The sequence below is a fragment of the Pelophylax lessonae genome (genome assembly GCF_965119305.1).
Source record: "Pelophylax lessonae genome assembly, chromosome: 11".
Classification (NCBI taxonomy): domain Eukaryota; kingdom Metazoa; phylum Chordata; class Amphibia; order Anura; family Ranidae; genus Pelophylax; species Pelophylax lessonae.
This window is the reverse complement of record NC_138778.1, coordinates 90,156,673-90,168,061: the sequence shown is the minus strand read 5'-3', so window position 1 is coordinate 90,168,061 and position 11,389 is coordinate 90,156,673. Positions and strand designations below refer to the sequence as shown.

The window sequence follows — 11,389 nt, the reverse complement described above, 5'->3', positions numbered from 1 at the left end:
GCCAAAAACACAAGTGTATTGTCTCTGAGACCTTTACTTTCATTAAAATAGAGATAATATACCAATCAGTGGAATGATATTAGACTTCAAGGTTTGCCACTACATATTTCTTTTTGAAATCTGAGTCAATTATAATGTAAAAAGCTTGTAATTTATTGTTTTGCAAAGCAAATATTGCCATGTTTCATATTTCAGTAACTTGCAGAATTTACCAGACCTTCGCTCTGCATAAGTTACATTATTTACTCCTTCCTATCTTTTTTTACAGAATTGTCTGCTAACATATGAAACTGCTTAGATGCCGCTATTGGTCAGTGAAAACAATGCCTGCATTTACATGTCAAAGAAAGCAAAAAAAAGGCTTCTACCCTTGTGGACGTAAATACTAGCCAAAGTAAAAACAACATGCAGATATCCAGAGAGAGCCAAGGCTAAGGTAAGCTAATGGTATTTAATTCTACATAGATTTAAGCTTGGTGTACATGAGTAGAATTTCATATTAAAATTCTTAGGAAAATTTGAACGAAAATTCTCAGTACATTCAATGTCAATCGAAAATATTTCAAGATTTTGTTTGTTTCTAACATATGATGTTGAGTGAATGAATGAATGGACTTTACCAAATGATAACAACATATACTGTTAGAAATGTATAGATTTGAGAAAACATTTTTCATCCTGCTCTTTCAAATTTACTCGTCACTGCAGTTGAAAACGAAAATCAATTTGACCCCACCAGTGATTAGAAAAATAAATGAACATTTCTGTAATGTTTTCACAACGAAAAATGTTGAACACAATTCCACAAGTGTCTACCCATTTTTATACCCAGTAGCACAAACTGAGCATTGCCCGTTTTCCTCTTGTAAATGAAATGTATTATCCCTAGATCTCCCTCTACTCTCCTATAGACAACCTCCTAATCTGTAGAAACATCTACAAACCCAATTCCAAAAAAGTTGGGACACTGTACAAATTGTGAGTAAAAAAGGAATGGGCTGATTTATAAATCTTATAAACTTATATTTTATTCACAATATAATATAGATAACATATCAAATGTTGAAAGTGAGACATTTTGGAATGTCATGCCAAATATTGGCTCATTTTGGATTTCATGAGAGCTACAGATTCCAAAAAAGTTGGGACAGGTAGCAATAAGAGGCCGGAAAAGTTAAATGTACATATAATGAACAGCTGGAGGACCAATTTGCAACTTATTCGGTCAATTGGCAACATGATTGGATATAAAATGAGCCTCTCAGAGTGGCAGTGTCTCTCAGAAATCAAGATGGGCAGAGGATCACCAATTTCCCAATGCTGCGGCGAAAAATAGTGGAGCAATATCAGAAAGGAGTTTGCAAAAAGTTTGAAGTTATCATCATCTACAGTGCATAATATCATCCAAAGATTCAGAGAATCTGGAACAATCTCTGTGCGTAAGGGTCAATGCCGGAAAACCATACTGGATGGCCGTGATCTTCGGGCCCGTAGACGGAGGGTGTGGACTTCACGCCCTCTGTTGAAGTCACTCGATGACGAAACGCGTCAGGGCGTGGTCACGCGGTCACGAGGTACGATCCACGTCAGACGCCGGACCCGAGGGCTCGTTCCAGCTAGGTACCAGCGGCGAACCTCACTACGGGGACCGGCTCCGGTGACGCAGGTCTTGCCTCTCTTTGATTGTTTTCATGCCTAACTTGATTGTATGACATGTAAGTGCAATATCTACAGGGGTTGTGTTGCTTGGGGAAATAAAGAGGCTTTTAGTCAAAACAGTGCTGTTCTATGAGATCTGTTATTCCCACATGTGCCATCATTGAATCCTGGCTTGCTACGCATACCGCTGAGACCGTGGTCTAACAGGTGCTGTGTCTAGAGTTTGATTGGTCCTGATCAAGGGGAGATCGTTTGATCTACTTGTAGTGGGTGATCGGCATTTGTTTGGAGCTTTTCACATTTCTGGTGAGTGCATTCACTTAAGGGGGTGCACTTTGGTGTGGTGGAGGGTCCGTTGCAGTTCAAGAACAAGGACTTATATGTGCTTAGGACTGTCATTAAAGGATACCCTTCGGGCACTATGCATGAACTTCACTCCCTGTATTGCACTTTGTTTTAGCGCTGCTAGTGCGTTATAATTTGCTCTATTGGACTATTGTAAATTCTATATGCACCTTCTTCTACATAATTTCTTGTTATAGCAGCAGCTTAATTTATGTGATTTTATGTGATTTTATATTACATTGCAATCTTATGTGCTAGCGCCGGTTGAGCAGGTTTTTTTGTCCCCCGGTTCCTTATTGTTTTACTTGCTCCTTTTTATACATATATATAAGATAGTAGGATCTGTAACTCCTGTGCAAGAGCACACTTTCCTGAAATCTTACATTAGTCATTAGTGTAGGATGGTGACCAGGTGGGCACTGAGTGCTGAGAGTTCTGAATATATATATTCTGAACAGAGGCCAAGTATACAGATAACCTGTAAATCAGATAGTAAAAGATGACATGTAAACAATAAACTGGCATGATTCTATATATTTCAACATTAACCTGGTTAACCACTTTACCGCTGCTCACTAAGCCTCTACTGCGGCAAAGTGGCTCGATAACGTCTGACGACGTACACCTACGTCGCCAGACATACCCCTCTCTCGGCGGCGCGCACGTCGGGGAATCGAGTGTGGAAATCCGCCCGCTTGTGTAAACAAAGCGGGCGGATCTCCTAAGTGACAGGCAGGGGTCAGATTGCAGGGTTCAGCATAGCTGAACCTGCGATCTGTCCCTGTGTCACTCAGTCACCTCCCCCCACACATGTCAGTAAGCACCAGGCATGCAAAAGAAATTACTACCAAATTTGAAGACAATCCATAAATAAAAATGGGGATTTGGTCCCACCATATGGCCATATGGTGCTCAAGCCCACCACTACGTCAAAGTACCCCATTATCAGTGGGTCCTACACTATCCACTTTGGTTCATAGCTGCACCAGCTTTAGAAATACATGGGTATGCTCCCCCAAATGTTTTGCTTGTTTAAGCACCAGGCATACATTAACCCCTCCCTCTCCAATAAAAATTAACCCCTTCCCTGCCAGTGTCATTTTTACAGTAACAGTGCATATGTATAGCACTGATTACTGTAGTAATGTCACTGGAACCCCCAAAAGTGTCAAAAATGTCAGACAAGGGTCCGATCTCTCTGCCGCAATGTCGCAGTCCCGCAAAAAATAAAAATCGCAGATCGCCGCCATTACTCGTTAAAAAAAACACCAAAAATGACAGAAATCTTACCCTTGGTTAGTAAATGCAATAACTTTTGTGCAAACCAATCAAAATACGCTTATTGCGATTTTTTTTATCAAAAATTTGTAGCAGAAAACAAATTGGCCTAAAATGATAAAAAAATTAGATTTTTACATTTTTTGGGGGGGGGGGAATTTCATATAAAAAAATTTGAAAAATATTGTTATTTTTTCAAAATTGTCGCTATTTTTTTGTTTATAGCGCAAAAAGTAAAAATCGCACAGGTGATCAAATACCACCAAAAGAAAGCTCTGTTTCTGGGAAAAAAATTTGTTTGGGTACGGCATTGCATGACCGTGCAATTTTCAGTTAAAGTCGCACAGTGCCGAATCGCAAAAAGTGGCCCAGACGTAAGACAGCAAAATCCTCCGGTGGTAAAGTGGTTAAAAACCAAGAGTTCGGTTTTGTTATGTTTTTTTGTTTTTTTAATACATTTTTTATTTGGAGTTAAATCAAATATACAAACCATAGAATGAGTGGAAAGAAATGTCAAACAACAAAAGGAACATTGTCATAAGCCTTCCACTAATATAAGATCATTGAGACATCATTCTGCATCATCGCGACCAATTTCCCCATGGGAGGGCATGGTGGTGAGCAATTCTAGCATTAGAATGTGGAACAAACAGAGCATGGGTAGATATTACCTGCCCTTGGTGTCTGCAGCACATTACCAGAACAAGTCTGAGCATATGCTGCAGATGTAGTTAGCTAGGGGCTTACAGAATAAAGCTTGGAGCTTGACCACAGAGATATGGAGATGTAGGAAAAGCTTGAGCAAGAGTTAGGTTTTTAACAAATTTTATTAAAAGTTCAAAAATGTATATGTGTTTGTTTCACTTCAGGTAAAAAAGACAATGTCACATCAGTGCAAATCTCCCACTTTGACAATGGATCCAAAAGTGATGTCCCCTTTCCTCACCCTATCTCCAAGACATGTTTTACCAACAGCCTGGTATCCACCATCACAGCCCCGGTGCACCAAGAATGGAACATCCCCTCATGGTAGCAGAAACCCTTACTACAACCAATGGCATAGTCCCAATGGGTACTGGGGTTCACCTAGACCATGGTCTCCAAACAGATGGGAGCCATCTTGCTATGCTCCCGTTACTTGGAGATCAAGCCCAAGAGCACACCACGTTTCTCATTTTAATCACAGTCCAGAGAATGCCTCAGTATATAGAGAAAGGAAGGATGACAGGATGCAGGTAAGAATAATTGCATTTACACTGTGTTTGCAAAGATGCTTTCATAATCAAATCCGCCCAATTTGTTGCCAGTGATCTCTAAATTTTAGGGAAGTCCAAGTTTTTGAAGGTATAGTCTTGAAATGTTTGTACCTCAGTTTCAAAACTTTAGTGAGCAGCAAAACTAGAAGGAAGGACAAATATTTAACCAAACAGACAGTAAAGTGTTTCTGGAACTTACCATACATGTAGGCATCTTTTCCCAAAATATTGTTTAAGGCCCTTTCTAACGCTGCAATTATTTTTTCAGGTTCTTTTTAAACAGAAAAGAGGTTATACTAAAGATATCAGTCAATACTACAGCCCATCTATGGTGGAAGACCCTTGGGCAGAACTGCAAGCCAAGAACGCTAAATCAACATCACAAGATTCTGCCGAAGTACATCACAGCCTAAGTGCTGGATCACAGGGGCCTTCGTGAAGTATTTAGCTAGATACAAAATATCTTGAACGGAGACTAGATAGATGACATTTGAGGATACAACAAATATAACTTTCAGTAAAAGTAATGCAAGTAGGGCTATACCCCATGTAAGCCAGCATAAAGTAAACATTTTCTCTATTGCACAACCTAATTGTACTGACCGCAAAACACAATGCAGATTCTGGTGGGAGTAAATACCACCTTGAACAAGTTCAAAGTTGCTTGCATGTTGACTTACTATGTGTGTGGCCTTATGACTGACTGATTATGACTGAAGGATAAGGGGACAGGACAAACCTTGAAATGAGCTTTTCCTACATAATTATTGCATAAGCGCTATTTACATCCCATATATCTGTCTTATTGGTAATTCACATATCCATATATTGAAGACCTTCATGGTACCTTAAGCACTGGACATAAACTGGGAATACCAATCTTAAATATAAAATTCAAATTAAATCACCATAAAATCATCAATGAAAAACGCATACAAATGAACAAGTCAGATAAAAAAATACATCACATTCGAAAAAAAGCTCTGTAATGATACCACGGATGGAATAATAAAGAGCAGTAATATAATCCCAATGAACATCATCCTAATAGATTGTGACCGACATGTTTTGCGGCGTCTAACTGCTTCCTCAGGGGCTTTAGGGAGTCTTTTTTATAGAGAGCTTGATACAGCATCTAATTTTAGAAGAAAAAGGAAAAATACAAAACGGTCAGACATCAGAAGTGTGTGAATCGTACCTTTGCTGTATTGCTCTTTATTATTCCATCTGCGGTATCAGTACAGAGCTTTTTTCAAATGTGATGTATTTTTTATATGACTTGTTCATTTGTATGTGTTTATCATTGATGATTTTATGGTGATTTAATAAAGTTGTATTTTATATTTAAGATTGGTATTCCCAGTTTATGTCCAGTGCTTATGGTACCATCAAAGTCCATTATGCCTCCATTCTTTTTCTATACCTATAGACCAGGAAGTAGGTACCCCTTTAGATCATTTTACACTCTGGAACTTAATCATTGAAAACCTTCGACATTCATGTGTTGTCGATTGCATTTCTTTATGAGAGTAGAGGTTCTATATTTTACTTTTCACATGACCTTGCAAGTGGACATTATAGATACATTATTTGTCATGAGAATGACTTTTTATGATACAGCTTTCAGGATGATGTTTTATTACATATTTCATTTGCCTTTGCATTCGGGTCCTACACACAGGCTATTTTGTGTCCAGTCTAAGAAATGTTCAAAATAAGAAGTATTGGTTTGAAAATTATATTACATTTGCATATTTACATGCTTGTTGATAAAAAAATTCATATTAAATGTGATATTTTTTCCATAAAACTGTGTTTATGTGTCCAGATCTCACTTGCATATAAGGTATACCTCTATATGAATTACTTATGAACTATAAGTGGGTACCACAGTAAAAGAATATTATTTTTCAGCATTGAGACTCTTTTAATATACAGTATGTTGTACTCATGGTAAATTAGCATTGTGGTCAGTGGGAAGCATCTTGCGAATGGCCAAACAGATTTTATAGCCGGAAATTGCTGAAGTAACAAGTATCCCTTAGCTACCTCTGAGTGGTAATATTTATACATATATATATATATGTATATATATATATATATATATATATATATATATATATATATATATATATATATATATATACATACATATATACACATATATATATACATATATATATATATATACACACACATATATATACACATATATATATATACACACATATATATACATATATATATATATATATATACACACACATATATACATATATATATATATATATATACACACATATATACATATATATATACACACATACATATATATATATATATATATATATATACATATATATATACACACATATATACATATATATATACACACATACATATATACACATATATATATATATATATGTATATATATATATATATATATATATATACATACATATATATATATATATACATATATACATACACATATATATATATATATATATATATATATATATATATATATACACACACACACATATATATATATATATATATATATATATATATATATATCTCACTAAGAATCAAAAACAGGATCAAGTAAAGGAGAAAAGGCACCTGTAAGGAAGTTGGACCATCAGTCTAGCAAATTTAGAAAGCTTTAGGAGAGTAAATTTAGGATTTAGTGAAGCATTGTATAATTGAATAGATATATTAAATCAAACACTTGCCTACAGGACATAGAATTCTGATTTTTTTCCAAAAGCTGGAATGATAAAAAATTAATTTAAAAAGAATGGGAAACAAATTTGAAATCCTGTAGTTACCACACAATTAACCCTCAATAGATTTTCAGAGTGAGAAACTAAAATGAATACATCTTGAGATTGTGGTGCTTCAAACTAAAACAATGCCTTATAGGGAACAGAAGATATTGATAGTTAAAGCATAAGAACCCAGTGCCAAAAGTTAGATAATTCACATTCAAAAATTTGGTAAAACAAATAAATATCACACAAAGCAATACAGATAAATTGAGAACACATGAAAGCCAAGGAGGCAGATTTTATTTACAGTTCAGCAGTATAGATTACTGAATGCAGGAATTTACACAGAGATGTATAGTAACTAAGTAGAACTACTTCACTACTGTACTTAAGTACCGAAAGGCGGTATCTGTACTTTCCTAGAGTAGAATTTTTTTCTCCTACTTCCACTTTTACTTCACTACATTTTTTCGATGATTTCAATACTTCTACTCCGATATTTCTTTTTGTGTGCTGCATAGTTACTCGATACTATCATAAAAATTACCACTGTCAGAACAGTAGATGGCAGGTTTCATGAAGCTCAAAACATGTGTATTATCAGCGCATACGAAAATAAATGCTACTGTATGTATAAATAAAAGCTGCATTTGAAATAACAAAACAATATGATGTTCAAACTTTTGACTTCTTTCTTTAATAACTACATAACACAGTACTTGTACTTTTACTTTCAGTACTTGAGTAGCAATTTTTTTTTCAAAACTACTGGTACTTTTACTTTTAGTACTTGAGTAGCAACATTTTAAAAAAAACTACTTGCAATACTTAAGTACAAAAAATGTTGAATACTTTAGTACTTCTACTCAAGTCACTTTATGATCGAGCACTTGTACTTTTACTCAAGTATGGGTTTCGAGTACTTTATACAACTCTGAATTTACACTTGGGCACTCCTTTATTTGGGTAACCTTGGCCTAATGTGGCCACTGGGTTAACATTCACACCTTCCCAAATTTCCACACCTATGACAAATACACATTTTTTAGAGGGAAAACTCAGTGTCATAGGAGGCACCAATTTAGACGGTTTACACATTGGAACAAGGGTTGTCATGGAGGAGAATGGGTTCATAATCATATCACTTGAATGGAAGCAGGAAAAAACCCTATGTGTGTACCCAGCTTTAGGCTCCTATCTGTGATAGATATTATAGAAATAGACTCCAAGTTTCAGTATCAGTTAAACAAAGTATAGGTGTGGAATGCATTGTTATTTAATTAATATGGAACAATAGCATGGTGATGATGGAAAGAAATAGCTAAATTTATCTAGTGACAATAATAGAAGGTGTCACCTCAGGCTGGGTGGCAAAATGTCATGGAGGAGAATGGGTTCATATCACTTGCATGGAAGCAGGAAAAAACCCTATGTTTATACCCAGCTTTAGGCTCCTACATCTGTGATAGATATTATAGAAATAGACTCCAAGTTCCAGTATCAGTTAAACACCCCCCCCCCCCCCCAAGTATTGGTGTGGAATGCATACTTATTTAATTAATATGGAACAATAGCATGGTGATGATGGAAAGAAATAGCTAAAACTATCCAGTGACAATAATAGAGGGTGTCACCTCAGGCTGGGTGGTAAAATGTCCAAACACCTGCATTTTAAATGTAAATGAACCTACAATCTAGAATGTTATTCTATCTAGAATGGTATTACATGGGGCTATTTATAAAGCAATGTGAGAAAACAAAACAAATAAAGAAAAAGTAAATTTGTTTGGTCTGTTTGGGCAACTGCCTTCTTTTCTTCACAATTGCTAATCATCTCATCTTTAAAAATACAATGTACAGTATGAACTAGTAGTAAATAGTAGTAGCAAGTCAGTTGTAAAACATACAAAAATCACTATTACCTTGTCTATGACATATTACTTGTATAAAGATACATGTACATGTATAAAGAGAAGAAAAACGATCTTCCAGAAAACTTGTCCATATAATGCATAGAACAAGAAGCAGACATTTCCCAGTCTAGAATATATACCTGTATTCTACTTCTGGATACAAAGCACAGTGCATGTATAAGAAGCGCTAAATCCTCCTACCTACTGTGAACATAACAAGTGCAAACAATTGATGTGCAAATATGCTGTGAATATCGGGAATAAATTAATTAATTGGTTAATTCAGCATCAGAAAAAATGCTTTAAAAAGTAATTAGCATCCAATGGATAATAGAAAGTGCTGTGCTTGGTCAGTGCTATAGACACAATTGATCCATAAATGATAAACATGCATAAACTATAAAACATCTAAAGCGCAGTAGAAAAAGTGCATATATAGTGCTTATATATATTGTGAAAAGACCTGGAATGGTGCAAAAAATAGGGCCTGGAACGGTGCAAAAAACAGTATGCAGTCCAAATTAATAAGTCCCTTATGCCGATAACAACAGCCCAATGAAGGTGACTAGCGTGTACGTGGACAGTAGTGATGGCACCCTCCGATTCACCGCCAAACTGTGGTAAAATTTCAAACTCACAGGATGGTGTTGATCTTAGCTGGCATATGTCAACTAAAAATCAATATACGCTTAAGGGTCTCCTTGCGCTGAAAGGCTGGTGTCCCAATGGATGGATGAATGTGTTTCCTGTCCGCATTCTCAGAGGGCGAAAAAATGAAGAGGACTCCTCATGGTGTAGTACGATTAAAATACTACAATTTTATTAAAAATATATAAAATCCAGCAAACACCGTAGTATATATTATCTTGTACCCTTGCAAATTGTTCTTGGTCTCCCTGGCACCTTGCGGGGAGCCGTGTAGCAGTCCTGGGAGCCTCGCCACACCCGAAAGTAGGGTAAAGCGGCGTGCGGTTCAAAACAGGGACCAGAGCGAGGCAGCATGCGTTGCAGCTTGATGCATTTCGTCACTGGAATTACGTCATCGGAAGCTTGGCCCCTTAGTTCCAGTGAAGGGAACTCTTAAGGTGTCAGCAGACCATTGCCAGACCATTATTCTTGATCTTTAAGGATAGTTTACAGACGGGTATGGTGCAAGCTGATTGGAAAAAACCCAACGTGGTACCAATATTTAAAAAGGGGCTGAGATATATCCCGGGTAACTATAGGCCAGTCAGCCTAACATCAGTAGTCTGCAAGATTTTTGAGGGGATGTTAAGGGACCACATACAAGACTTTAGTATATGAAAATAGTATTATTAGTAGTAATCAGCATGGATTCATGAAAAATCGTTCTTGCCAAACCAATCTATTACCCTTCTATGATGGAGTGAGCTACCACCTAGATAAAGGTAAGCCTGTGGATGTGGTGTACCTGGACTTTGCAAAGGCCTTTGACATATGTATAAAAAGGAGATTCACTCCAGAAATAAAGAGATTATTCTCCCACTCTACAAGGAGATAAAAAAGGATGTATTCCAGAGATAAAACTATAATCCTACCACTTTATAAAACTCTGGTCCGGCCGCATCTGGAGTATGCTGTCCAGTTCTGGGCACCGGTCCTCAGGAAGGATGTGCTGGAACTGGAGAAAGTCCAGAGAAGGGCAACAAAAATAATTAGGGGAATGGAGGACATCAGCTATGAGGAAAGACTACAAGCACTGAACCTATTCTCTCTGGAGAAGAGACGATTGAGGGGGGGATATGATATCAATGTACAACTACTGTACTGGCAACCCTAGCATATGGAAAAACCTATTCAGAGAAAGGAAATACAATAAGACACGTGGCCACTCACTAAAACTAGAGGGAAGACGGTTTAACCTTAAAATACGCAGGGGGTTCTTCACTGTAAGAGCAGTAAGGATGTGGAATTCTCTTCCGCAAACAGTCGTATCAGCAGGGAGCATTTATAGTTTCAAAAAACTATTAGATGGGCACCTTAAGACCACAACATACAGGGGTATACAATGTACGGTTAACAGCAAACACACACACACATCATAGGTTGAACTGGATGGACTGTCTTTTTTCAACCTCACTAACTATGTAACTATGTAGCACACCAAGTCATTTTGAACACTTTCATGCTCCCAACTTTG

The 11,389-nt window shown here is 36.7% G+C and overlaps 1 protein-coding gene across 1 annotated transcript; it reads left to right on the top strand.

The window, feature by feature from the left end:
* Positions 1-4,163: 4,163 nt before the first annotated feature.
* Positions 4,164-4,977, top strand: LOC309566525 (gastrula-specific protein 17-like; the record flags this gene model as incomplete). Its single annotated transcript, XM_082271698.1, has 2 exons — positions 4,164-4,517; positions 4,807-4,977. The coding sequence occupies 2 exons, from the start codon at positions 4,164-4,166 to the stop codon at positions 4,975-4,977; spliced, it is 525 nt and encodes a 174-aa protein (XP_082127824.1).
* Between the last annotated feature and the right edge of the window lie 6,412 nt (positions 4,978-11,389).